A 26,136-nucleotide genomic window follows, 5' to 3' on the forward strand; every position below is an offset into this window, starting at 1 on the left:
AAGGACGGGCTAAGTAGTTGCTCATTAGGCAGCACCCTAATCTGCCCAATCCCCACCTGCCCCAGGGACCAGGGATTCTGGCTGTCAATCCTGCCTTAGGAATGGCCAGGGAGCTGGTAAGAAGCCTGGAGTGCCCAACCTTCTGGTTCATCCTTGCTTGTTAGCACTCCCCCTCCTCTCAGGGCCTCCCCAGTACCCATTGTTTCTCAGCATCCTTCCCTCCAGCCTGTCCTGACCATCCTTTTATTGTCCCAGTGTTCACGTAAGCATTTGTCCCAGACATCCTCAGACCCCCAGGGTCCCTTAGCTCCCTCATCTTGGGAGGGCCTAAGAATGAAGGAGGAGGCAAATCTCTTATGGAGTGATCTGTGGTCGGTGGTTTTGGATGAGAAATCATGGTTTGGGGAGAATATGGGAGGGACCCAGGTACTCTGGCTCACAATGGAAAGAGGGCCAGGTGTCTGTTCCCAGCAGGATGGGGGTCCAGGCACAGGCTGTGGAGGCAGCTGTGGTCGCCTTCTGGGAGTGGCATCTCTTTGCTCTTTTCTGCCTCTCCCCTCCCCTGCTGTAGCAACAGTGCCCCAGCTTTCCCAGGTCCCCACCTCCCTGCAGCCCCCTCCCCCAACTCCTGGAGCCTAGTGATTGGCGGCTGCCTGCTGCAGGGCCGGCTGGGTTTATAGCTTTGCGGCAGCTGGGGAGAAAGCAAGGCCAGAGACAGAAAAATGGAAACCGACCAAGAAATGGAGAACGATGATGAAAGAGTAAAAGAGAGGAAGACAGAAACAGAGGCAGAGACCCCCTCAAGAATAACAGACACCCAAATCTAAATGACGAGAGGGACGGACTGAAGCAGAAATGGACACAAAGAAAATTATAGAGATGCTGATAAAGATAAAGAAAATGTGATAAAGATGGGGGAGGGAGGAAGGGAGAGAAAAAGCACAGACAGAAAAATGTTTGGATAAGTCCTGAGAGTAGGGATGTTCAGGGCTTTCCAGGTAGGCAGGAGTTCCTTGGTAGTACGTAGAGGGTGGGATGAATATCTAGGGACTCCCAGAAATTCTGTGATACTGAAGAGACCGGAGGGTCTTGCAGCAAAACCAATTCTCCCCACACCCGTGCTCCCATTCATCCACTCTAGCCTCTTCCATGGCCACACCCTCCTGGAGTTTTAAGATTATTACAGAAATGTCCTCCTCGAGAACAGTCTGGTGATCTAGTGTGGAAGAATTTTGTACCACTTTCTATGAAATGAGTAGGGAAAACTGAGGTCTGACACTTGGGAGAAATTTTAATATCAGAGTCATCCTTTGTGTTGTACGTGGATTAATTTGTAAGGTTGTTGGCTCTGTCATGGCACCCTCAATTGGCACATACCACATTTACCCTGTATTACAGTTATTCCTCTATATATCCTTTTTGCTAAAATATAAGCTCCTTAACAGCAAGATCTGTGTCTGCCCTTCTTTGTGGCTCCCACAGTGCCTTGTTCTTATTTATTGTGTGAACCAGTGAATGGCCCCTGGAGATGTTGAAGCAGAGGTTGGATGACTACCAATGAGGGATGTCGTCCAGGGAATTTCTGTACTGAATGAGAAGCTGCAAATATATCTCTAAGCGCCCTTTTGCTTTTGAGGTCCTATCACTGCCCATATATCATATGAACCCGAGTTTGCTCTTCTCCAAATACGCAGGGGTAAGATGCAAAACAGAAAACCCCAAATTATAAAGTACCTCCCGTGTGCCTGGCTCTGTGCAAGGCATTTTACACATCTGATTTCATATAATCCTCACGATAACTTTCCCAGGTAGCAGTTCTCCACATCTTGCAGATAAGGGCTCAGAGACATGAAGTGTTTTTGCTCCAGGTCACATGGCTAGGAAGTATGACAAATTAAATCTGGAGAACCTACGTGACAGCCACAATGCCATGATTTGAGAAACAGGGGAAACAGAAGAGGGAAGACATGGCTTCTAAATTTAGGGTTTGGGAGAGAGAGATTCTGGATTCTAAGTCTGGAAAAAAATGCACTTTTGTGAGGTAGAAAAGGTCATTTCTATGCTCACCTGATTATCAATAGACCTGAAGAAAGAAAAAAAATGGTGGGAACAGGAATGGCGATCTGGAGATGGGTACTAAGCACTGGGATCCCTTGGGATCCCTAGGTAATGGCCTTGGGAACATGGGGCAAAGTGGTGTGTCTAGAATGCAGTCTTGGAAGTTTCTGGCATACATCTTCCTTCTGGTAGGGATGTTGGGAGTCTGGAGATGTCCCATTCTGGGGCAGGGCTTTGGTTAGCACGGTGCAGTAAAAATTTAATGAGTAATTTTGAATTTTGAATTTTAAGTTTTCTAGTAGCCACATTTAAAAAAGTCAAAAGAACGAGGTGAGGATCGCCTGGCTGACTCAGTCCAGACAGCACGTGACTCTTGATCTCTGGGTCATGAGTTTGAGCCCACATTGGGCATAGTAGATTACTTGAAAATAAACATCTTTTTTTTTAAAAGTGTTTATTTTTGAGAGAGAGAGAGAGAGAGAGAGAGAATAAATGGGGGAGGTACAGAGAGAGAGAGGGACAGAGGATCAGAAGTGGGCTCCAAGCAGACCACAGAGAACCCAACCATGGGTCTTGAACTCAGAAACTGTGAGATCACGACCTGAGCACAAGTCGAACACTCAACCCACTGAGTCACCTAGGTGCCCCCAAAATAAAAATCCTTTAACAGAGAGAGAAAGAGAGAGAGAGAGAAACAGAGTACAAGCGGGGGGGGGGGGGGGGTGGTGAGGAGGGGCAGAGAGAGAGGGAGACGCAGAATCTGAAACAGGCTCCAGGCTCTGAGCTGTCAGCACAGAGCCCGACGCGGGGTTCGAACTCACCAACCGTGAGATCATGACCCCGAGCCGAGGTCAGACACTTTACCAACTGAGCCACCCGGGTGCCCCCTTAATAATAATAATAATAAAAGAACCAGGTGAAACTAACTTTAACAACATATTTTATGTAATGCTATATATCCAAGTTATTATCATTTAAACATGCAGTCGACATAAAATTATTTTAAATTGTTTTTTAATTTTTGGTACAAAGTCTGGAAATCCATTATGCAATTTATACTCACAGCATCTCAGTTTGGATTAGCCACAGTTCAAGTGCTCAGGAGTCACATGGGCTGGTGGCTACCATAGCGGATAGTGCAGGCTTAGAGTGTGCCTCACACCTGGCTGGTCAAAAGCAAGTACGAATTCTTTGATGGTGGATCCAGACATCTTGGCTCCTGCCCTTGATTTTTCTTACACCTTGACTCAGGAGTCCCGGTTTTTATGTGAGTCTGGAGACATACTCCCAATTCCCATGGGTTGGAATTGTGTATCTGTTACAGGTTCTGTGAAGTCCGGCGGTACAGTAACTTCCACCTACAACACTTTCCTCAAGCTCTCGTCAAGCCACCTGCCAATCCAGTGGTTTCCAGGAGTCATTTCCTTGACCTTTCTGCTGCACCTGCCACACCTTTCTCCCTCTGACTGATCCTTCCCAGTCTTTTCTGTGACTTTGCGTTCTCTGAACTTCTCTTCCATGTGGATGGTCACCTGGATTCTGCCCTTGGCCCTCTTGCCCTCTCACTGTACATGCAGGGACACCTGGGTGATCTTTCTTCACTCTCGTCACCTTGACTTTCAAGGATCTTAAGCCTCTGTCTTCAGTTCCAAACTCTCAAACTCCAGACTTAAATATCTATCCAACTGCCTACTGGATCTCTCTCTTCTTTGGAAGATTGCAAACACATTGGAAATGTGTCAACAAGTCAAAATTGCACCGGTCATATTTCCCTCGATGTATTTCTCCATTTATATTATTTATTTGGTGAATGGCATTGCTGGTTATCTGTTCATTGAAACTAGAAATCTGTGATCAACTTGACTCCGTCTGTTCACTTCCATTAATTCTGCATCCTAAAAAATTCTGCCTCTTTTCCTCTTGACATGGCTTAAGTGCAGTGTTCACCATTTTTGCCTGGGTTATTACAATAGGTTCCTAACTGATTGCTCTGGAATTTCATGATCTGGCAATAGAGTGTAAGCTTGTCCTGTAAGGACAAGCATTCTTATGTTTTTGTTTTTTGTTTTCTGTTTTCTTTTTTTTTAGAGTTTATTTATTTGTTTTGACAGAGTGTGAGTGCAAGAAGTGCAGAGAGAGAGAAAGAGAGAGAGAGAATCCCAGGCAGGCTCCACACTGTCAGTGCAGAGCCCAACGCAGGGCTTGAGCTCACGAACCGTGAAATCATGACCTGAGCTGAAATCAAGAGTCGGACGCTTAACAGACTGAGCCATCCAGGCCCCTCTTATTTATTTTTTTTAAGTTTCTTTATTTTGAGAAAGAGAGAGAGAGAAAGGGAGGGGCAGAGGGAGAGAGAGAATCCCAAGCAGGCTCCCCACTGTCAGCACAGAGCCTGATGTGGGGCTCGAACGCATGAACTGTGAGATCATGACCTGAGCCAAAACCAAGAGTTGGATGCTTAACCGGCTGAGCCACCCAGGCGCTCCTCTTATGTTTTGTTCGTGCTGTTTCCCAGTGCCTAGAACAGCACCGGGCACATAGTAGGCACTCGATGAATATTTGTTGAGTGAATGCGTGAGTATCTTTTAGTCCATCTTTCCAGTCTCACTTCACACAGTGCACAATCCTCACTCAGCAGCCCCAAGTATTTAGACTTCTAAGCCAGTTATGTCTTTGCATGTTCTGTTCCTTCTGTCTCTTTAAGATTCAGCCTCTACATGGTCACCCATGGGAAGCTTTGCGTCCCCCAGTCTTAGTTAATTATCCTTCCTCTGTGGCCCCGTAGCATGCTGTGCATACCTCTAAAGTAGTGCTTATCTTGCTTAGGAAGATTTGTTGCTTTGACTATAAGCTCTGTGAGGGCAGTTTTTAACAGGGTTTTTGACTATTCCATCCCGATTCTCTATGGCCAGAACCTGACCCATAAAGAACACTACAGAAAGTTCTCTGAATTAATGCACGACATGTCTTTGTCCCAAAGGACGTCACACTTTATTCCTTCAGGCTACCTCAGCACGCTTCAATGGCATTGGTGATGTTTTCCTAAAGCTGGTTAGTAAAGTCCAATAATGTTCACTTTATTGTTCTTTATCTCTTGTATGTGGATATATATATATATATATATACCCTTTCGTATGTATGAAATATTTTTCGGGAATTATTTTATTAAAATAATTAAAAAAGTTATTTTTGAAGGCCTGGCAAAAACAACTTTTCTTTTCTTTTTTCCACGTACAAACACAGAACCTTCCCTCCAGCTGCTTAGAGTTGAGAAAGAAGAAAGGCTTGTAAACGTGCTGTAGTGTTTTTTATGAAAAACACCCCCCCGGGGGATAACTGCAAGAAGTCAAGTAAGACCTCATGGAGGAGGTGTCCCCTGAGCTGTGGGGCAAGCATGTGCTCAGAGGTATGCAAAAATGGTAGAGTGGTTCCATGAAGCTGGACGCCAGGGTTCCTTAGGGTGGGATGGGAAATGGAAAGGCAAGTTGGAGTCAGATGGTGAAGACCCTGACTGGCACACTTAATGGTCTGCACTTCATGTTCCTGTAGGCAACACGCAGCCACCGAGGTTCTGGAAGCAGGGAGCGATGTTTGGATTCGTCATCTCCCACCAGATACACCCCAGTGCCTGTTTGCTGATACTTGGTCTGACTCTTCCTTTCACACTAGTGCCTTGAGCCCATTCAGACCCAACACCGTCTGCATAGATGCTGGGAAGCAGGGCAGAAGAGACCATCCATTCCAGAAGGGAAACAATGAGAAAGGCTGAGTTGCCAAATACCACCGAGTGGGTAGGAGAATGAGCTCGGGCTGGAACCCAGGTGTCTTCCCTCCCGGCCCAGGCAGTCAATGATCTTCCCTGAGCTCCCCGTGTCAGGGGCCATGCACTGGATCCTGGGGTAGGCAAATTATGAGTAGGGATGAGAAATGGCTCTAAACTTCCCAGCCTGAAGGGGCAGATAGCACACAAGAAGACCTACGAAGGGCAGAGGGAAGAACTCTAGATATCCAGGTAGAGGAGTCTGGTGAGGAACTGTTGGGGGAGGGGGGGCGGGCTTCATGGAGACATGGGTTTGGGAAGGTGGGGCAGAACTGGGCTGGGGATAATGGGAGATGAGAATGACCCCTGTGAAGTCCTGGAGGTGGGAAAGAACAAAACCTATGCCACAGTCCTCATAAGGGCTATTATTTAGTCTGGCAGCCTGTGTCAATGGCCTTGTGCAGCTACCCATGTGGCTCCTGTGGGTGTGTGTGTGTGTGCAGCTCAGCAGGGGCTGTGGGGTGGGAGCAGGGGTTCTGGGCCCCTGTTTCTGTCTCCTATCCTCCCCTTTTGCACTAGGTGGGGCACACTTCTGGAAGCCAGGATGTCTGGGTTCCAGATTCTTCCCTCCTCAACCTCCCCCAGACATAAATCACAAGTGATTTCATTAAATGCACCTCCTGCTGGGGATGTTGGCTCATAATTCCTCTCTGATTAACCCCCACTACCCCGGCAAGTTTATAGGCCAAGCGAGGGAGGGGGCAAGGGGGAGGGAAAAAGGAGGGATGGGGGGAATCCCAGGCGGGTGATGGATGCCTCTGTCAGCCCAGCTCGTATTTATTAATAGTCTTAATACGGGAAGCAATAAAGGAAGAGAGGGATTCTATTAATTAAATCATTGTTATAATTAACTTTCATTAAAGGAGGATCAATAAAGAGGAGTTGAGATGGAGAGAGGAGAGATCCATTATCTCTAATTTCCTTGGAAGGGATTCAGGGAATGAGATGGGGTTGCTAGGAGACGGCAACAGGAGGGAAGAAGGAAGGATGGAAGGATGTCATCCAGGTGGGGCTGGAAGGGGGGTGGATTGGTGGGGGGTTCAGGTGGGTGGAGAGAGGGATTGGTACAGGTTGCCCACCCAGGGGCCCTGAAGGCAGAGGAGGGTGACTGATAAGGGAGCTACTGGGCTGGGGAACAAGCGGGCTGTAGGCATGGCTTGTGCTGGGCATTGCTGAGAGCCTTGGTGAGCACGCAGCTCCTTAATAAATGCTTTACGACGCGGTGTATGTGTCTAGCCTGTGAAGCTGGTTAGAGTGGATGAATGTGTTTTTGTGACTGTGGAGTCAGTGTGCGCATACGGGTACGTGAGGATGGCAACAGAGAGAGGGGGGCGGCAGGGATAGAAGGAAAATCAAATAGACTTCGGAGGGATGGAGTTGAGGGCATTTTTTTTACCTAAGTGGCTCCCCAAAGATGTGAACTCCTGACACGGGTAATGCCCATCTTTGGCCCACGGTACAGTGATGGCTGCTATGGAGGTTGAAGGTCTGTGCAGTGGAAACTTCCCCTGCCTTCTGAGACATGCACCTGGGCCCAGAAGCTTGGGTTCCACCTTGCCCACCCCAGGACTGAAATCCTGAAGTCCTGTCTCACGTGGACCCATACGTTGCTCCCTCGTCCACCGCAGTCTTCTCCAAGCCAGCCGCCCCACCACAACCCGAGACAAAGATCCCTCCCTCCTCCTCTGCCCACCAAGAGGCATAGCGAGGAGACGCTGCTGGGCACCCTCCCCAAGAAGGCAGGGGGTAGTCCCCTCCGTCCCAACTCCCCTCCACTATGGTCTATGAGCCAGCTGTCTGGACCTGCGTTGCTCTAGTCACACCTCATGGTAAGAACACATTTTATTAGAATCGTTATACATATCATATAAATATATTTGTCCAAACTACAGATCGGGGGAGGGATAATGAGGGAAAGCTCTTATTGCTGGGGGGAGGGGGAACCTGGAGAGGGAGGAGGGCTGAGAAACGGGGACACCTGGGACCCTGTGTTCTCCCCATCCCTCACAGAAGGCACAAATGCATTATTTCTTTCCATGTGAGGACACTGGGGGGTGGTGGCAGGGTGGAGCAGGAGGTAAGAGTACAGAAAACCTCAAAAATACAAAAGAAACATCCAAATTTCATATCTAATGGTGTGGAAAAGGCTGGGGTGGGGGTGCAGAAAGCAATGGGGGGGAGGGAATGGGGAACAGAAAGAACCACTGAAGCTCAGAAATGAAAGAGACCTGAAGAGGCCGTGATGTCCATGCTGCTGCCTCCATGCAGGCCCCAGAGAAAACTCAGATAAACCAACAAAGACCCCCAATAAGAGAGGGTGGGGTGCCCCGGGGAATTGGCTTTGGGGCATCAGAGAGTGTGTGTGAGTGTGTGTGTATGAGTGTGTGTGTGTGTGGCTGGTGTCCGTGACAGAAGCAACCTACCCCTGGGGAAGTTCTCCTCCATCCTGGTTCATCCAAAACCGCTTTTAGAGGGTAAGGTCAGCCACTGCTTCCAAAAATGACCCCTGCTTGGACAAAAGAACCAGGCAGGAGAGGATGCCGGTGAGAGCTTGGGATGAAAATGGCTCAAAGGCAGGGGCGGTTCTTAGGGAACAGAATATCATGGAGCCCAGTGTGTTGGAAGAGAGGCCTGAGACCTAAGTGTGTGTCTGTGCATGAGTGTGTGTGTCTGTGCATGAGTGTGTGTGTGTGTGTGTGTGTGTGTGTGTGTGAGAGTGCATCTGTGCATGTACTGAGGAGAAGTGAGATCACTCAAAGGTAAAGGGGTCCTGGGTGCTGAAAAAGAAGTGTCCATCCATGTGGTCCTCCAGGGCATCCTTATCACTCTCAGCCGGAAAGCGCTCCTTACAAATAGGGCACTCCTTCCACGGGGGGGTGGCAGGGCCCCCGGTGCTGGCCTCTGACAAGGGACCCACTGCAAAGCCACTGAAGGAGACAGAGGGGAAGGAGAGGGTCAGTGTGCTCCGATGCCTTCTTGCCTTGTGGACCTCAGGGACAGGGACCCATGCACCTGGCCTTCCAGATTACCCTGTTCCTGGCAGCTCTCTCCTAGTCTCACCCCCAGCATCGTTCTCCCCACACTACTGAAGCCTTAGTTTCCCAGCTCTCCAGGCCCTCTCTTCTTTAGTCCCCGCTGGTCGCCGCAGTGGTGCACAGCCCATCCCCCACCCCTGCGCTCCTCCCTCCATCTCCGTCTGCTGCCTAATGAGGCTGAAAATGAGTCTGACATCGTCCTTCATCTTCCTGCTCCAGCCGAGAAGGATGACAGCATCGCCCCCTCCCTGCCCTGAGCCCATCTCACATCGAGGCAAAGCTGGGGGCTAGATGATAAAATCTCTCTTCCCCCTGCCTTCCCCTCTTGACCTGCAAAAGAAAAGGGAAGGCAGAAGGGGCGATCTGATACCTGAATCCCCCACCCCTGCAGCTGCATTGCCCAAAGGGTCTCCCAGGAAAGTTAGGGGAGAAGGACAACATCTCAGGGGTGGTCAGATGCTGGATCCCAGTCTTCTCTCTGTTCCCATCCCTGGGGGCACTGGTCACCTCCCTTCCTCCCCAGATAGAGCCTAGGTACCTACCTGGTGGTTGGGGAAGGGGGAGGGGCAGGAGAGAGGGGATGCAGGGCTATTTGGGCTCCACGGAAGATGGTGCTAGAACGACACAGAAGCCAGTTAAAGGCAGGGCCTCTGAGTGCACGTGTGCATTGATAAGATGGGGGGAGGAATTACCTGATGGCACCTGGGACTTGGGGTGGTGGGTGGTTTTCTGTGTCAACCACTCCTATGTCTCTTCTTCTTGGCTGGGGCCAAGAAGAGGGAGCTTGGGGGAAGGGCATGGGGACTGTTCACCCGGATGCCCTTTCCACTGGCATGCTCCCACCTTCCTCGTGTTCTCCCCCTTTTGCACTCACCTGGCCACGTCATAGAAGGCATTGCCCAGCTCAGGAAGCAGCAGGTGGGCCTCCTCACCTCCACTCTGAACAGCTGCCATGAGGACTGACTTCTCATCCTCGGCCTCCTGGGTACCAAAGAGATAGGGATGGGTTTGGGGGTAGCGTCCCAAGATAGGGGAGCAGCATGCTGGGGGAGGTAAGAGCAGTCCAGGCCCAGACGGTAGACTGTGGGCTGTAGTAAGAGTGAGGCAGGACAGGAGTTTTGATGGGGGCTAGTGGGTAAGAAGAGGAGGAGTATGGGGGGCAGGGGCTGGCAGCATTGGGGTTACTGGGTCGGACTGGATTTTGGGGCAGTGGCCCTGAAGAGAGGCTGGGCCTGCCTCCTCTCTCCCAAGGGGAAAGCAGAGCCCTGTACGGCTAAGATTAACACTTCCTTTTCCGGACACTGGGCCATTGGGTGTGGCCGTACCTGCCCCTTCCTCCCTAACCTTGCTCTGTCTCCCACCACCGCCCCCGTCCACACACAGCTCACCGAGTCAGAGCTACTCTCTTCAGCTGGCCCTGAGAGGTGGGGAGCGATGGGAGCCGGCTGGCTGATGACGACCAGGGGAGAAGACTCTCGTGGCCCAGCAGGAGAAGAGCCTGTGTCTCCACGCTCACACAGGCCATAGGGAGGGACCCTCATGTCTTCTGGGGACTCGTCCTCTGAGTCTGTCAGAGCCGCTGGGCAGCCTGCCGGTGAGGGAGAGGACAGAGAGGGATGAATTGTTAGAGGCTTGGCTCAGCTATCTCCCTTTGGATGAGGGATATGGTTAAACTAGAAAGGGGCCAGGGTCTGGGAAGAAAAAAGGCAAAACACAGAAGGCAGAGGCAGCTCCCAGAGGGGTCACATGCAGCTTTCCCCAAGCCGGGGAAACAGGCGGGGGAAGAGGTGTCACAAGACTGGGGGTGTACAGACTCGGGCCCACAGCCGCCTCCTCGTCCTCTGTGACAGCATCCTCGTTCCACTTCTCATCTGCCACCTTCTCCAGGCGGGCCTCCAGCTTTCTCATGTACTCTAGCAGTTCCTGGAGTTGGGAGCAAAGAGGTGAGAGAGGCTGGGAAGACGCCAACCCCGCTGGCTGCAGAGCCTTCCTTGACCCAAGAGGAACTCTGAGCTCTTCGGGACTGGATGCCTTCCCCAAAGTGGGCTGTGGTGGGGGAGGAGTGGGGTGGGGAGGCAGCTCAAAGGAGAGCCTCACTCCCACCCCCACCCCCAGGAGCCCTCCTTCACCTCTTACATCCCTCCCTCGCTCCCACAGTCCTCCCCTGTTCTGCCAAGTCAACCAGTGAGAGGAGCCACCGTCCCATTTTTAGCCTCCGGGCCCTCTTAGAGTTAGCAGTTCTTAAGCCAAGAGATGACAAGAAGACATGAGGTTCCCCCCTGAATCCTCAGCTCTGGCATCCAAAGGGTCTGAGTCCTAGGTTCTCACCTGCTTCTCCTCCTGTAACTGTTCCTTCTCTTTCTGGAGCACGCGCAGGGCTGACCGCAGCTCTGTGAGCTCCCGCTTGCTCTCTGACAACTGCACCTGAGGGAATGTGGAGCCTAGAATGTACCTCCAAGAACCTAGGCTCTGCGACCTGGAACCACCAACCTAGAATCATGCTCCTCTGTGCCCCTGTCCCTCTCTTGCCCTGACACACACAGGGGAAGCCCCAACACTCTTCTTCGATGAGTCCCTTGTCTTGACCACAGAAGACAGTCGCCTGGGTCCCAGTCTCTGCCTCTCCAGTGTGGGCCTGGGTGATTGCCTTTGGCTGGGATACAGAGGCCCTGGTCACAGCCGGGGCATTCTAGAATTCCCTTACGTCATCGCTATGAGGCCCAGAGTATTTGCCATGAGAAGAGAAAGGGACATTGCACATTTCAACCCAATGAGACCTGGGATGTGTGCAAGTAAGATGCCATTCAACATGTAAGTGAGCACCCAGCACTTCTGAGCTGACACCCAGGACAGAGAGAAGGGCCACTGATGTCTCAGGAGGTGACAGGACCAGGACTCATGGGTGGCTGGGCGTCTCACCAGGCTAGAATCCTTTTCCCGGGCTAGTTCAGTCTTGAACACTTGATTCTGGGTCTTCTCGTCCTGAACTGCCTTTTCCAGTCGAAGTATCTCTGCACTTAGCTTCAGGATCTTATCTTTCTCTGCCTGGGATGCAGCCGAAAAGGAACGTGGGAGGGGAAAGGTGAAGGAAAAGGGACGCCACTGGCATCAGCCCCATCCCTCGCTGTGTCCTTTCCTTTATTTCAATGGGTATTTTGGGAGCAATTTCCCCTTCTTGGCTTCCTCATTCCTGATACTTCTCAATGAAGGAAGGGACATGCCAGCAAGGTGCCTTGCTGATCAGAAATGGGCATCACGACAGGGCCCGGTGCCTAGGGCAGTAAACGTTTCTTAATCAAGGTGGTAACCGAGGAAGGTGCTACGAAGATCAGGACTGGAACACCCTACTTACGGATGGGTCATACTTGGACAGTGAATTGTACCTCCCTCAGAGCCCCTCCCCACTCCTGAGTCCTCTAAGCTTCTCATCCCTGTCTCCCTTCCCAGGGAATCTGACTCCATGGAGGTGGGGGCAGTGGCTGTGAGCCTGCCAGTTCCCCCCCATCCCTCTACCTCCATACTCTGCAGCAGCCCTGCCCGCTCCTTGCTCCATTGGCTTTTTTCCTCCTTCAGGTGCAGGCTGAGCTCAGCCAGCCTGCCATTGACTCCAGCCACTTCCAGGCGGCTGCGGTGTAGCTCCGCCATGGTGCGGTCCCTGGCTCCCGCTGTGCTGGCCAACTCCTCCCCAAGAAGGGCGGCTTTCTGCTGGCTTGAGGCTGCGAGCTCCTGGGCTCCTCGAAGCTGCTCCTTTAGGGGCTCCAGCTCAGCCTCAGGAGAAAGAAGGAGATGGAGATTAGGGCTCCCACTGAGTCATTCTCGAACCAGGAAGGTAACTAGGGTCCCTTTGACCCCGCACCGCAACAAGGCTCACGATTTATATTGTTCAATCTTTAGCCATGTCTTTTCCCTAGCTAGCCCTTGGTACTTCCTCTACTTCCCACTGCCTAGGGGCTTCACTCACCATGCGCTGCTGGGCCTGGCCTAGGGTGTCCTTCATCTGGGCCACCTTGTCCTTCAGTCGCTGGGCCTGGGCACTCTGCTCCTCCTGCCGGCCCTTTGCTTCCTGCAGCTCCAGATTTAAGCGGCGGTTCTCCTGTTGTGCCATTTGGAGCTCAGCCTGATGGAAGGTGGAAAATAGGTAAGGAAAGGGGTATATGTATTTGGGGTGGCTGGCAGGGGCTGAACCACTGTGATGAGAGAGATCAAGGTTCCGCTTCCCAGATTTAACACAAACTCAAGCATTCAGCTCTCGTCAGCCCTTCTTGGGGTCTCAGCTCAAAGCGACTCAGGCCTGAACATCCAGTCTCCAGCTCCCATAATGAGGTACCGGCATCACAGCCTTGATGGGGTCTTACACGAATCTAGGTATCCCATGTACCATTTCTGCTTCTCCGCTCTTCCTTTCATTATTATTAATTTTTTAAAGAAGGTTTTATTGATTTTTTAGGTAACCTCTACGCCTAACATGGGGCTTGAACTCACAACCCCAAGATCAAGAGTAGCTTACTCCACCAACTGAGCCAGTCAGGCTCCCCTCTGCTCTTCCTTTTAGATCAAAACTCAGTCTGGATGTCCATGAGGCCCTCAAACTCAGCATATTCTATTTCCCAGTCCACTTCTTTCCACTCTTATTTCTGCCCATGCTACTGACTACTTCCTAAGTCACTCAGGCTGGATCCCTTGGTGCTGGGCTTGGCTCTGTTCTTTCCTTAGTGACCCCAAGAAAAGCCTTTTGCTTCTCCATCTTCTGTCTTGTTCACAGCCATTTTCTCTTTTCTACTATCACAGCAACCATGTTGACTCAGGATCTGGTCATTTCTGACTTGGATTACTGAATAATCTCATAACTAGTTCATCTCCCAGGAAGAAATCACATTAATCTTCTGTTAAGTCCCGCCTAAGTACATGTCACCCCCTTGAAAATCATGGATGCCTCTCATTTGCTTACAGAAGGAAGATTAACTCCAGATCCTCTCCAGTCTGACCTGGGCCTCATCTCAAACCCTCCACCCACACTTTCAAGTGCCCCGAGTGTTCTGGACTCTCAGCCTTTGCACGCGTCTTTCTCAGTTCCCAGAATGGCCTCCCTCTTATCTCTGTCTACTCAAATCCTACCTACTCTTTACTGCTGAACAAATGGCTTTCAAATACCCTTCCACGGAAGCCTAGGGTTTGGAGGAAGCTGCTGAGAGATTCTGCGAATATGTGATGTGAGCTCCTTCTAAATAATTCAAAAAATATGTGAGAAAAACAACATACAAGCTCACAAGTTAACACAACGGGGATCATCAATCCACTGACATGTGCTTCTGAGTTAATTCACTTTTTTTTCAGGTTAATTAATTTTTTCGTACAAACCTCAGAATAAAGTTCCTATTGGATTTTCTTTTTGTTTGAAAAGCAAACTGAGATGGCATGGTGGACAGTTTAAAAATTGCCGTCATTTGCACTTACTTATTTGGAGACTCAAGGTGTTCTTAGTATTGTACAACCAAAACTCAATACGGAAATATATTAGCTGCTGATGCTGACAGAATAGTTATCTGTAACCTCTGATTTCAAGGTTTGGCATCCATCAGAATTACCTGATTACTTTTGTTACCTTATAAGTTAACATTGTACATTTGAATTTTTAAAATTGGGGTGCATGGGTGGCTCAGTGGGTTGAGCATCTGACTTTGGCTCAGGTCATGAGCTCACGGCTTGTGAGTTTCAGCCCACATCAGGCTCTGTGCTGACAGCTCAGAGCCAGTATCCTGCTTTGGATTCTGTCTCCCTCTCTCTCTGCCCCTCCCCCACTCGTGCTCTGTCTCTCCCTCTCTCAAAAATAAATAAACATTGGGGCGCCTGGGTGGCTCGGTCGGTTAGGCATCCGACTTCGGCTCAGGTCATGATCTCACGGTCTGTGAGTTCGAGCCCCGCATCGGGCTCTGTGCTGACAGCTCAGAGCCTGGAGCCTGTTTCAGATTCTGTGTCTCCCTCTCTCTGACCCTCCCCTGTTCATGCTCTGTCTCTCCCTGTCTCAAAAATAAATAAACGTAAACAAAAAAAATTAAAAAAATAAACATTAAAGAAAATAAATACTTGAATTTATAAAAATAAATTTATAGTAATAAACTATTGGTTTTATCTATTCAATGAGGTTCCACCTAAGATGTAAAACTTTATTGTGGGGTGGAAAGGAGAGCTAAAAAAGCTGGAAAATACTAGGCTACTTTATGCCCCTCTTTTTTTTTTTTTTTTCCAGTACACTCTATGCCCAACGTGGGGCTTGAACTCACACCCTGAGATCAAGAGTCACACGCTCTACTGACTGAGCCAGCCAGGCATCCCTGCCCCCTTCTAATGACCCTAATAAGACGTGCTTTTGTCCACTTCTGTGGAGCATCTTAACACTTTATTATTCTTCCCTGGTGATGCTGAATATATTCCACTTTGACTAATCCTGACTTGGGTATACATTTTGTTTCCTAGGAGAGCGTGTGTACAATGTCCTCTTTACATTTTTTATTGGCTTTGGTGCCCGGCACTCAAAAGGGCCTCAACGCAGTGGAAGAACAATTGAGAAAGCAAACAGACTCTGAGCCCCTACCTCGCTCTGCTCCTTGTCGGCCTGTGCTTCTTTCAGTTGACCAAGAAGCTTCTCCTGTTCCCGAGTCAGGGCCTTCACGGTGTCTCTCACCCTGTACGTGGGGACATGGAACATCAGATAACCCGGCTGGTCACCACAGAAGATACGAAGGACGTGGGCTTTTGTCTTTAGCACTTTTTCTGGTGCCCCTCTGGGCCCACACCTCCTATTGTCTCTGGGATGCCCAAATCCCCAGACCAAGGTGATCTCGCTGGAAGCCCTGAGTATCCAAGATTCCTGGTTCTAGAGCACAATCTAGAAATAAACAGTTTGTTCTCTTTATGTGTCATTTTAAGGAATGTTCTGCTGATGCCTTCCTAGTTGTTTACATTCAATCAAGAGACCAGAATCCAGTCTTTTTTTAGACAAGGGACAGCCACGATCAATTATAAACTTTGGATGTAGATCAGAAGTTGGAAGACTTTTTCTGTAAAGGGCCTGATAATAAATACTTCAGGCTTTGCAGGCCATGAGGATTCTGTGGTAACTATTCATTTCTGCCACTGTAGTGTGAAAGCACCACAGACGTGTAAATGAATAAGCGCGGCTGTTCCAATAAAACTTTATTTATGAACACTGACATTTGCATTTCAGATAATTTTCACATCACAAAATATTTTTCTTCTTTCGTTTAACCGTTAATTCATCATTAAAACCATTTAAACTCACAGACTGTACAAAAACAGGTGGCCAGGCTAGATCTGGCACATGGGCCATAGGTTTACTGACCCCTGGGCTAGACAGTCCCTAATCTTTTCCAGATGCTCTGTCTGATCCCTGCTTTTCTATTCCATGATTTAGAACCTAGACATTTACTATCTCCGTAGGGCAAGACTAACATATCCTACACTGGAGAAGCCTCAGGGAGTAACTCACTTTTTTACTCTGGACCTTGGCTAGAATGCCTCTTTCCTTTAAGGAGTTTAAAAATATACATAAAATCTACTGGTGCCGAATGAAAGAGACTTAATTACATGATTTGATGAAAGAAAGAACTAGAGTGTTTCTCCTGGCGAAAATGTGATGGACAGACACGGGAAGTGGTCAGTGTTTGTGCCATTTGGTAAAAACGACAGTTGTCTGGTAGAAGAAAGAAATTCATCCCGTGCAACCCCAGAGGTCTAAACCAGCACTAATGGAGGCAAGTTACAGAAGGGAGGTGTTTAGTTCAATACAAGAGATACAAAAGTGACAGCTGTCTGATATTGAAAGAGGCTGCCTTCTGAGGTAGTGACCTTCTCAATTACCTGACAGTCCTCTGAGGGCTAAGAGTCTATGACTTATACCTTTTTTTTCAGAGGAGAGATCCCATAACATTCCTGGATCACCGGTTCAGACATTTCCTAACAGTGAGAACGGAGTCTCATCTTCTTTGCTGTGATAAAATCTGAAATCCATCCTCTCTTATCTTGTCTTGACTGTTCTATCCACTCTTTTCTTCCAAATCCTCCACTCCTAGCTCCTGCTTAGCCTTTGCTGCAGCATAAATAGTAACTATGATTACTTCTGAAGGTGAGGAATACAGAATAGGCTTAGGAAAGATGGAGGAGAGCTAGGCAGGAAAGAAAAGCCGGGGAAGTGGAATACCCTGAGTCTGAAAGGGGAAAGAACCACACCAGACAGAGTGCAGGTTTGCCTGTCTGAAGCAGGAGGCCGGAGTCTGGGGGTGACAGGAAATGAAGGGAAGTGATGGGGGTAGAGGGGACGCCCTCACCTGTCCAGCTCCACCTCCTTTGTCAGCACTTTCTCACTGATGGCCTGGATGTCATCTTCTAGCTCCAGGATGCGTGCCACATGGTCTCCCTGTTGCCGGCTCAGGATGTCCCTCTCTTCTGTGAGCTCCCCGTGGGACCGGGAAAGCCCCTGGAATCGAGGTTCCCCCCAGAAGAATGAAGTTGAGACTCACCTCTCAAAGCACAGAACAAGGGCTTGGGAGGAGCACACGGGAGTTAGCCTGTTCTCACCTTCCTACCCTGTCACCTTCCTTGAAAAAGAAACTGCCAGAGAGCATTCCCTTACTGGCGAATATGGCCACATCCCCCCGTCCCCCAGCACTGCTGTGTTCAAAGAACTGAGTGTCGTTACATTTGGGGATGTGTCTCCTGTCATGTCAAGTTTAATCCTACTTGTTACCCCTTAAAGCTATGTTTTTGATACCGGAACCATCTTAAAAGCCCACTGACATCTTGCCTTTCCCATCTTCGCTGGGTTCAGACTTTGGACCCTGGGTGAGCAGCCAGGCCCCGTGCCCCACCTGGCCCAACTCCCACCTTGTACTGCTCCATCAGCTCCGCATGCTCCTGCCTGGCTGTTGCCAGAGCCGTCTCGAGCTCCTGTACTTGACTCCTCAGCTCCGTCACCTGTCCCTCCAGCTGCAGCTTCAGCTGCATCAGGTCATTTCTCTCTTGCTGGCTCTCATCCAGCTGGTTCTACAGGGAGCAGGATGAGGAGGGGGGTGTGCTCGTGAAAGTCCCGTCCCCATCACGCTGCAGGTGCATTCGGGGCCGGGAGGTTACATTGGTACAAGCTATAAAGAGCTGAGTAAGGGGAGGCTTGTGTGTTACTGAATCCTGCCACCACCAGTCAGACGCACCAGCTCTCGACACTCTTGGAAGAAGTCTTTCTCGATCCACATAAACAAAAGGAATGGCTCCCTCCCTGAATTTTACCTTTTCTATTCTGGAACCTGACAGAGGTAGGTTTAAATCTCCAATATAATTTTTGCTAGCTCTGTTATTTTTTTTTTTTAAATATTTACTTATTTTTGAGAGAGACAGAATGCGAGTGGGAGAGGGGCAGAGAGAGGGAGACACAGAATCTGAAGCAGATACCAGGCTCTGAGCTGTCAGCACAGAGCCTGACGCAGGACTCAAACCCACGACCTGTGAGATCATAACCTGAGCCAAAGTCAGGCGCTCAACCAACTGAGCCACCCAGGTGCCCTGCTAGCTATGTCACTTTGAATGAGTTACATAACTTCTCTGAGTCTCTGTCCTCATTTGGAAAGTGATCTCTTAGCCTAGATTTTTGAAAGGTAATTATAATGAGAATAACAAATGTAAAAACAGAACATGGAAAATATCCAGATGGCCAACAGACACAGGAAAAGGTGCTCAACATCACTCATCATCAGGGAAATGCAAATCAAAACCACAATGAGATACCACCTCACACCTGTCAGAGTGGCTAATATCAAAAACACAAGGAACAACAAGTGTTGGCGAGGATGTGGAGAAAAAGGAGTCGTTGTGCACCAATGGTGGGAATGCAAACTGGTGCAGCCACTGTGGAAAATGGTGTGGAGATTCCTCACAAAGTTAAAAATAGAACTACCCTACGGTCCAGTAATCGCACTACTGGGTATTTACCCCAAAATACGAAAACACTAGGGGCGCTCGGGTGGCTCAGTCAGTTAAGCATCCGACTTCAGCTCAGGTCATGATCTCCCAGTCTGTGGGTTTGGGCCCCGTGTCGGGCTCTGTGCTGACAGCTCAGAGCCTGTAGCATGTTTCAGATTCTGCGTCTCCCTCTCTCTCTGCCCCTCCCTGCCTCGTGCTCTCTCTCTCTCAAAAATAAACAGCAAAAAAAATTTTTTTAAATATATGAAACACTAATTCAAAGGGATACATGCACCCCAATGTTTATAGCAGCATTATCTACAATAGCCAAATTATGGAAGCAGCCCAAGGCTCCATCGACTGAAGAACAAAAAAAGAAGATGTGGTACATATATACACAATGAAATATTACTCAGCCATGAAAAGGAATGAAACCTTGCCATTTGTAACAACATGGATGAAGCTAGAGAGTGTAATGCTAAGTGAAATCAGTCAGAGAAAGACCAATACCCTATGATTTCACTTAAATGTGGAATTTAAGAAACAAAACAAATGAGCAAAGGAAAAAAAGGGATATAAACCAAGAAACAGACTCTCTACTATAGAGAATAAACTGATGGTTACCAGAGGGGAGGTAGGTAAGGGGATGGGTGAAATGGGCGATAAAGATTAAAGAATACACTTATCATGAGTACTGATTAATATATATGGAACTGCAGAATCACTCTATTGTACATCTGAAACTACCAAAACACTGTATGTTAACTACATTAGAATCAAAATAAAAACTTAATATAAAAAAAAACCCAGAACACAGGGTAGGAGCTCACACATCTCTGACTTATGTAAGATATAGACATCTTCCTATTCTTGTGCTGATCCCGTGTGTTTAGAGGGTTCTAGAAGGCAAGAGTTTATCTAAATCACAGACCAGCTACCCATTCTCACCCTCTGAGCACTTCCTCAAGTCTGTCCTCTTGTCTGGGGAGTGTACTTCCTCCCCAGTTTCCCTATCCCTGATCTTCCTTCAGGAAGTCCTTGCCAACATCTGCCGCCACTCTCTAACTCTTCTCTATTTGGTCCCATAGAAAAATACAAGCCACATATATAGTTTTTTAAACTTCCTAGTAAATACTCAAAAAAGTAACAAGAAACAGGTGAAATTTGTTTTAATGGTATTTTATCCAACTCAGCGTATCCAAAGTATTTTCATTTCAACATGTGACCAATATAAAAAACCACTGAGATCTTTTACTTTTTTTTTAACACTAAGTCTTCAAAATCCTTTGTGTATGTTCCCCATACAGTACATCTCAATTTGGACCAGTCACATTTCAACTGTTCAAGAGCTTTCTGTATTGGACCGTGCAGGTGTGGGGCCCTACCACCTGCTCTCATTGCTCACCTGTCCTGGAAGTGGGTCTCATACTCCCCTTCCTCTGAACATTCCTTCCCTGGAGTGGCCTCCCTCTACCCTTTGGATCATCCTCTAGGGCCTAGTACAGGATGTAGCACTTGGGAGAAGGAATGTTTGAAAAGTACTTATGAAATCTTGAGTGATATGTGCCTGTGGGTAGCTTGCTTTCCTGCCCTACATGTTTGTGTCTATGTTAGATCAAGACTTTCTTAATGGCAAGACTGTGTAAGTCCTGGTGAGGTACTCAGTTGAGGCCACAGCCCAGGGGAAGGTAAAGTGAGAAGCAGTCCCTTGCCATGCAGCCCTCTCCCTCCCCTGCCCCTCCCACTCCGCTGCCTGGGAGCAGCTCTGTTGCTCTGTCTCACCTGCAGCACAGTGGCCTTGGGGACGACCAGCAGGATGTCAGAGCCGCCATCGGCCTCCTCTAGGGTCACCAGTTCGTCCATGGGCCTTGGCTCTCGGAACTGGAAAGGGGGGCTCTGCCCACATACCCGGCCCTGGCGGTTCACATACCGGAACTGGTAGAGCTGGGCTCCAGGTTTGGGCAGGTAGCTGGCTGTGGGAAGAGGAATGGACCCAGGACCCTAATATGATCCCAGGCCCTCAAGTGCCTGGCAGTCTTCCTTTTCCTTGACGTCTTTTTTTTTTTAATTATATATATATATAGACAGAGTGAGCACCAGATGGGGAGAGAGGGAGCAGGCTCCACACCCAGCACAGAATCCTATGTGGGGCTTGATCCCACGACCCCCGGGATCATGACCTGATCTGAAATCAAGAGTCGGATGCTCATTGACTGAGCCATCCAGCCGCCCCCACCTTGATGTGTCTTATCACCCACTGTCCTTGGTTCCAGTCCCTTGTTCCCTGTTCCACATACTGTTTTCTTTCCTCTTTACCTCCGATGGGCTATTTATGTTCCCTGAGATACTCTTCTTCCTCCTTTCTGCCTAGGCCTGTCCTTCCTCTCTTTCCCAAGCCTACCTTCCCTAATAATAATAATAATAATAATAATAATAATAATAATGTTAGTTATCACTTACTGAGTGGCCACCCTGAACCAGGCACTATGCTAACCCTTTACCTGTATCACTTTAAACCTTCATATTGTGCCTATAAGCCATGCATCCCCTTTTACTGTTAATATAACAGAGACAGGGAAATTAAGTAATTTGTCCAAGGTCTGATAGCTTGTATTAGAGTTGAGATTTGAGCCTAGGTCTTTCAGAATCTAATGACTACCTTCTTCTCAATTTATGACACTACCTTTCCCTCCTTCCTACCCCTAGTTCCCTGAGAGGACTTCCTCTTTTTTGGCGGTAAGTGGCAGGATTACTGGCCCTTGACAGGTCCTTCTATCTCTAAGTCCCTGATTCTGTAATAATCCCACAATTCTATGTCTGCTGAGCCCTATTGGATATAGTTCTTATTTTATTTATTTGTACTTATTTTTTCTTGTTGTCTGTGCCTAACTTTGGTTTCTGAGCCCACTATCTTCCTCCAAACCTCTATCCCCTAGGTTCCTTCCTCCCAGACCTTCCATGTTCCCTCGTACCTTGGAACTGGACACTGGCGTGGACAGGGGAACCATCGGTTGCACTTTCAGGCACCGAAGACCACACAAAAGTGTGGTAATCCCGAACACAGGCAGCCTCCACCTGTGAAGGCCCATGGTGGGAGAGAGGTATGGTGATGGAACTGTGAGCTAGGGATGGCAGAAAGGGCTGAGGGACTGAATGGGGGCTAGGATGCTGTTACAGTGACAAGGATGATGACAGACCGGGAAAGTGGAGGGATCCTTTGTGGCAGGAGAGGGCAGGGCTAAGATGGGGAGGAGATGAGCCTTGGCTTACACAGATGGCTTCTGTCACCTGTGACATCTCTGCCCTTCTTCTCTATCAACATGTGGTTGAGAACCCAAGGACTAAGTCATTCCCCTGATTCCAACCAACCCATGGCTCACAAATCTGAGCCAAAAGGGGTTTTGGGGATACCTTGAAGATGCCAATCCAGTCGCTGGCGCTGGGCACGGCGCCTGGGGGAAGGGTATAGTGACATTCCACCTTGGTGTTGGGGATGTAGGTCCGGGCTACATTCAGAAAGTTGACTCCACCCCGGGAAGGTGCCCGGCTTAGTGATGATTCTTCCATCTTGCCCTCAAGGTATCTGCCCTCCTATGAAATAAAGGGTTAATATCCTAAAACCTCTCCCATGCATCTCTTCTTCTCCCCAACTCCATCCCCACCCACTCACAGCTCCTGCCACTATACCCAGAGATGGAGGTATATTTCGTTCCTAGCCCCTAAGGGCTACAGGACCCTCCAGAGGTATCACTTTTAGTCTCCAGGACACAGGTCTGACCTTCTGAGTCAGTCCCCATTCTGTCTCACATCGTACCCTCTCTGAGTCACAGACTCTTCCTAGAGTTAAGATCTCTCTCATTTCTGCTCCCCTTTCACAGTCCCATTGACCAAGTCTCAGTATCCCAGGCTCTACCCGCTCGGTTCCTCCTTTCCCACCTCTTAACATACTTGAACATTCCAAATTCTTCAGCCTCCACCTCCCCATCCCATCCCGCTTATCTTTTTGGCTCTTGAATTCAAAATCCAACTGACGTGTGGGGCCCCCTCATTCCGAGCAGGTCTCCTTGCCCACTCCAGCTGTACCCAGGAGTAGCTTATGACACCTGAACACTCTCTGAAAGTAATGACTGAGTCTTCAAAGCAGGAATATGGCTGGAGGCGGGGACCAACAGCCCGATCCTCAGGCCCCCGAGGTCCCAGTTCTCTCCCCTCTCCAAGTTGTCTACCCTCATGAATTAAAAAACAAAACAAAACAAAACAAAACAAAAAAAACACTTCTGCTCTCATTCAAAGACAAATGGAAAGAGAGGATATAAGGAAAGACAGGTTTTGCCTCTCAACTTCAGGAAGTCAAGAATTCTGGAGGCGGCTGCTTCAAGGGTGGGGTGAAACATTCAGCAGGAACGTGGTGGTGTGGGGAGACGGAATGTGGGAGCCTGGAGCCAGGAAAAGTCCCACCCCTGGACAGGAGATAGATTGGAAGGTAGGAAGTAAGGGGCCCTAAGAAGGGGAAATATATATATGATGTTGAAAGAAGGGAGGATTAATTCAAAAATAACCTAACGCTCTTTTCTTCAGGTCTCGCCAGGAACAGAACTAGAAACCTACTGGTTTGACTATGTTAACCCAGCTGTAGTGTTTTCTCTCTGCCCCCTTTGGCCTCAATTCCAAGTGCCTGGATGTGTAGTTGGAGGCATGCTATAAGATGGGATTGACAGGGAGGGGTGTTCCAAGTTAGGGTGGGGAGAGTTAATTAGGAAACACGGGGATGGAGTGAGGAACAACAACAATAATCAACACAACTCCTCAGCCCAGGGCTGTGAGATGGCTCTCGTCATCGCTCCTCTCCATCCCACTAATCTTCATCCTGTGTCAACCACAGAGGATGGTGTCCAATCAGCCATGGCCAATAGTCATGGGCACACCCCCAAACATCACAAACCCACGCGAGGCTGAAGTCTGGAGCTAGCAACTTTAAAAACAACAGGAATTCAGTAGAGAAGGAAAGGTGGGCCAGCTCTACAAAAAGAAGCAACTTCTCCTTCCAAAATACGGATTGAACTGGGGACAAGAGGTTTCTTTGGGATTTCATCGCTGAAAAATCCCTCGTTAAAATTCGTCCATGTTTTCTCCAAATACAATTCTTCCGGCTTTTAAAATGGGGGATGCATCATCCCCCACAGATCTAAGCCTGTGGAATCCCAAATACTCCCCACAAATAAAATCCTTAACAGCTGGAAACATTCACCAGACCTGAAACAAAGCTCTGGGCACCTAAAGTGTATGTGTGTAGCTAGATTCAAGCGTTCGCGCGGGTGGGGGGACTCCCACCCCTCAACTCTGTAGGCCTCTAAGAGTTCCTTAACATTCTGCCACTTGTAAGGCTTCCCTCCCGGGACTCGGCGTAGTAAAAGGCCTTTGGATTGGGGCGGGAGGGTAAGGAGAAAGAGAAGGTTTGTGAGGCTCAAGTCTTGCGTGGGAGAGAATGAGTAAATAATTCAGTGTCTCCCAACTACCTTAGGAGTAACAAGCTTTATAGAGAAGAACTGAGGGGAAGGGGAGAACAGTGAGGGGGCGCACCCCTGATCAGAGCCCCCTCGAGACCAAGAACTCTCAAAACAGAAGGGGTGGCTTTTCCAGTACGGAAAGTGTTAAAACCCAAACGCTCCTGCATCCCCCTTCCACAGTTCCCTTAGATTATCCTTTCACAGACTGGAAATTGGGGGTGACCCCCGCATTAGATCGCCCCCAAATTAGGCCAAGTTTCTTACCCCACACACGGATCAGCTGTTCCCTCACCTTCCACCAACAACAAAAACAGCACTCCGACTCCTGGAGGGGGAGGGAGAAAAGTGGACGTGAGGACTTCTGGGGTTTGTGGTTTCTCTGCCCTCTTTTGTCGGCGAGCCGGCTTGGATATGGAACTACACATCCCAGAAAGCTGTGCAAGAGGAGGGCGGAGCAGAGGGCGGTCGCGGGGGCGGCCTCACCACGGCATCCTGGGAGGCGTAGTTCCCACTTCCATGACTGCAAACGAGGGTGTGGCCACCAAAGGACTTCACGGCCCATGATTCCTTAGGAGGGGCCCGGCTGTATTGGTGGTGACTGCTGGTCTGTAACGTGCGTTGTGGGTTAGGGGGTGGGGAGGAGTTGGGGCTCTAACGTCTCCTGTTTTATGCTTCACGGGGTACGACGCGTTGCGTTGCACCCTCATGTTTGCTTTTCACGACGGGCTGTGGGATAGATAGTATGGTTATCCACACTTTACGGATGAAGAAACCAAAGCCCAGAATGTTTAAGGAACCGGTCTAAAGTATCAAAGCTATGCGATGGTAGAATTCCAGGGCTCCAAGACTCCAAGTGAAGTGCTCTTGCCGCTGCATCACGGGCTGCCTACTATTTAGGGACAGGGAGCTACTGGCTGAGGTGGCAGTTTCTTCTTTGCTTTAACCTCGGGGACAGCCCCTGTAAAACCTGTGTACTGTGCACCTCTATTTCCCCCCTCATCCCCCCCCCCCCCCCCACTTGAGGATTTCAGGGCCAGGGGGCCTGTCAATACTCACACACCTGGACTGGGCTCTCCCTAGAGTGGTCTGTGGGTCTAGGAAGAAGATCCATTGGCTGAGGTGGTGGTAATGGGGAGGTGAAGGAAGGATGAAGTTGAAAGGGGAGGCTGACATAATTCAGGACTGGTCAGAACTCACAAACAAGCCACTTAGAGGGGGCCGGTTTGCCCAAGCCTTTTAATGAATATGAATTAATATAACAATACATGTTATTGCTTCTGTTTTTATTTAGGAGAGGTGAAAGAGTAACACTCCTCCCACAACCTAAGTCGAATTAAAGACTTGGGCATCCTTCTGCCTCCCCCTTCCCGCACCGTCCAGGAGCCTCCAGGTAGTCTGAGGCATTCAAAATGATCTCTCTCCGGGTCTCGGTGTTCCGGGATTACAGTCTAAGGATTGATTTGCTCTTCCAGAGTGCCTGCTTTAATACTCTGCTCACTAAGTTACGGAGCCTCTGCCTTTTCCAAGTTTTTTGGTAGTATTTTGCTTTTATGGCTGAATAGGGTGTCTGGTGGCTGCCCTTGGGTGCCTTTCATCTGAAGATCTCCAAGCACTTAACAATAAGTCACTGGGCTTCACAAACATTAAGGTGACATGTCTGTGTCATTAGTCAGGATTTATGAGTTAGGGAATAGCTGCTGGCTGAGGAGCTGGCTCAAGGTCCTGGGGTGGGTTAAGAGTGGGGTGA

At 49.1% G+C, this 26,136-nt stretch overlaps 1 protein-coding gene, 1 long non-coding RNA gene and 1 other non-coding gene across 9 annotated transcripts; 1 reads left to right on the top strand and 2 right to left on the bottom strand.

Moving 5' to 3' along the window:
- Positions 1-7,702: 7,702 nt before the first annotated feature.
- Positions 7,703-24,747, bottom strand: CALCOCO1 (calcium binding and coiled-coil domain 1). 7 transcript variants are annotated; one of them, XM_060657434.3, is made up of 17 exons: positions 24,654-24,747; positions 22,294-22,470; positions 21,855-21,957; positions 20,665-20,855; positions 17,815-17,973; positions 17,259-17,407; positions 15,506-15,596; positions 12,875-13,030; positions 12,427-12,681; positions 11,833-11,958; positions 11,242-11,337; positions 10,728-10,836; positions 10,302-10,501; positions 9,788-9,894; positions 9,456-9,527; positions 9,182-9,243; positions 8,690-8,805 (listed from the first exon to the last, which is right to left on the bottom strand). In XM_060657434.3, exons 2-16 carry the CDS (start codon positions 22,447-22,449, stop codon positions 9,201-9,203), a joined length of 2,013 nt encoding a protein of 670 aa, XP_060513417.3. In that variant the 5' UTR covers positions 22,450-22,470; positions 24,654-24,747; the 3' UTR covers positions 8,690-8,805; positions 9,182-9,200. The 7 variants fall into 7 exon arrangements, with proteins under 7 accessions (XP_060513414.3, XP_060513415.3, XP_060513416.3 ...); XM_060657431.3 differs by lacking the exon at positions 9,182-9,243 and having other exon boundaries at positions 7,703-8,805; XM_060657432.3 differs by lacking the exon at positions 9,182-9,243 and having other exon boundaries at positions 7,703-8,805; positions 22,294-22,473; positions 24,654-24,724.
- LOC132694291 (uncharacterized) lies at positions 12,962-15,826 on the top strand. The gene is made up of 2 exons (XR_009617259.2): positions 12,962-13,051; positions 15,388-15,826. It is a non-coding gene; the product is annotated as an uncharacterized LOC132694291 (long non-coding RNA).
- On the bottom strand, positions 15,170-15,241 carry TRNAK-CUU (transfer RNA lysine (anticodon CUU)). Its single transcript has one exon. It is a non-coding gene; the product is annotated as a tRNA-Lys (tRNA).
- Positions 24,748-26,136: the final 1,389 nt, after the last annotated feature.

Source organism: Panthera onca, chromosome B4, assembly GCF_046562875.1.
Source record: "Panthera onca isolate mPanOnc1 chromosome B4, mPanOnc1 haplotype 2, whole genome shotgun sequence".
Lineage (NCBI taxonomy): Eukaryota > Metazoa > Chordata > Mammalia > Carnivora > Felidae > Panthera > Panthera onca.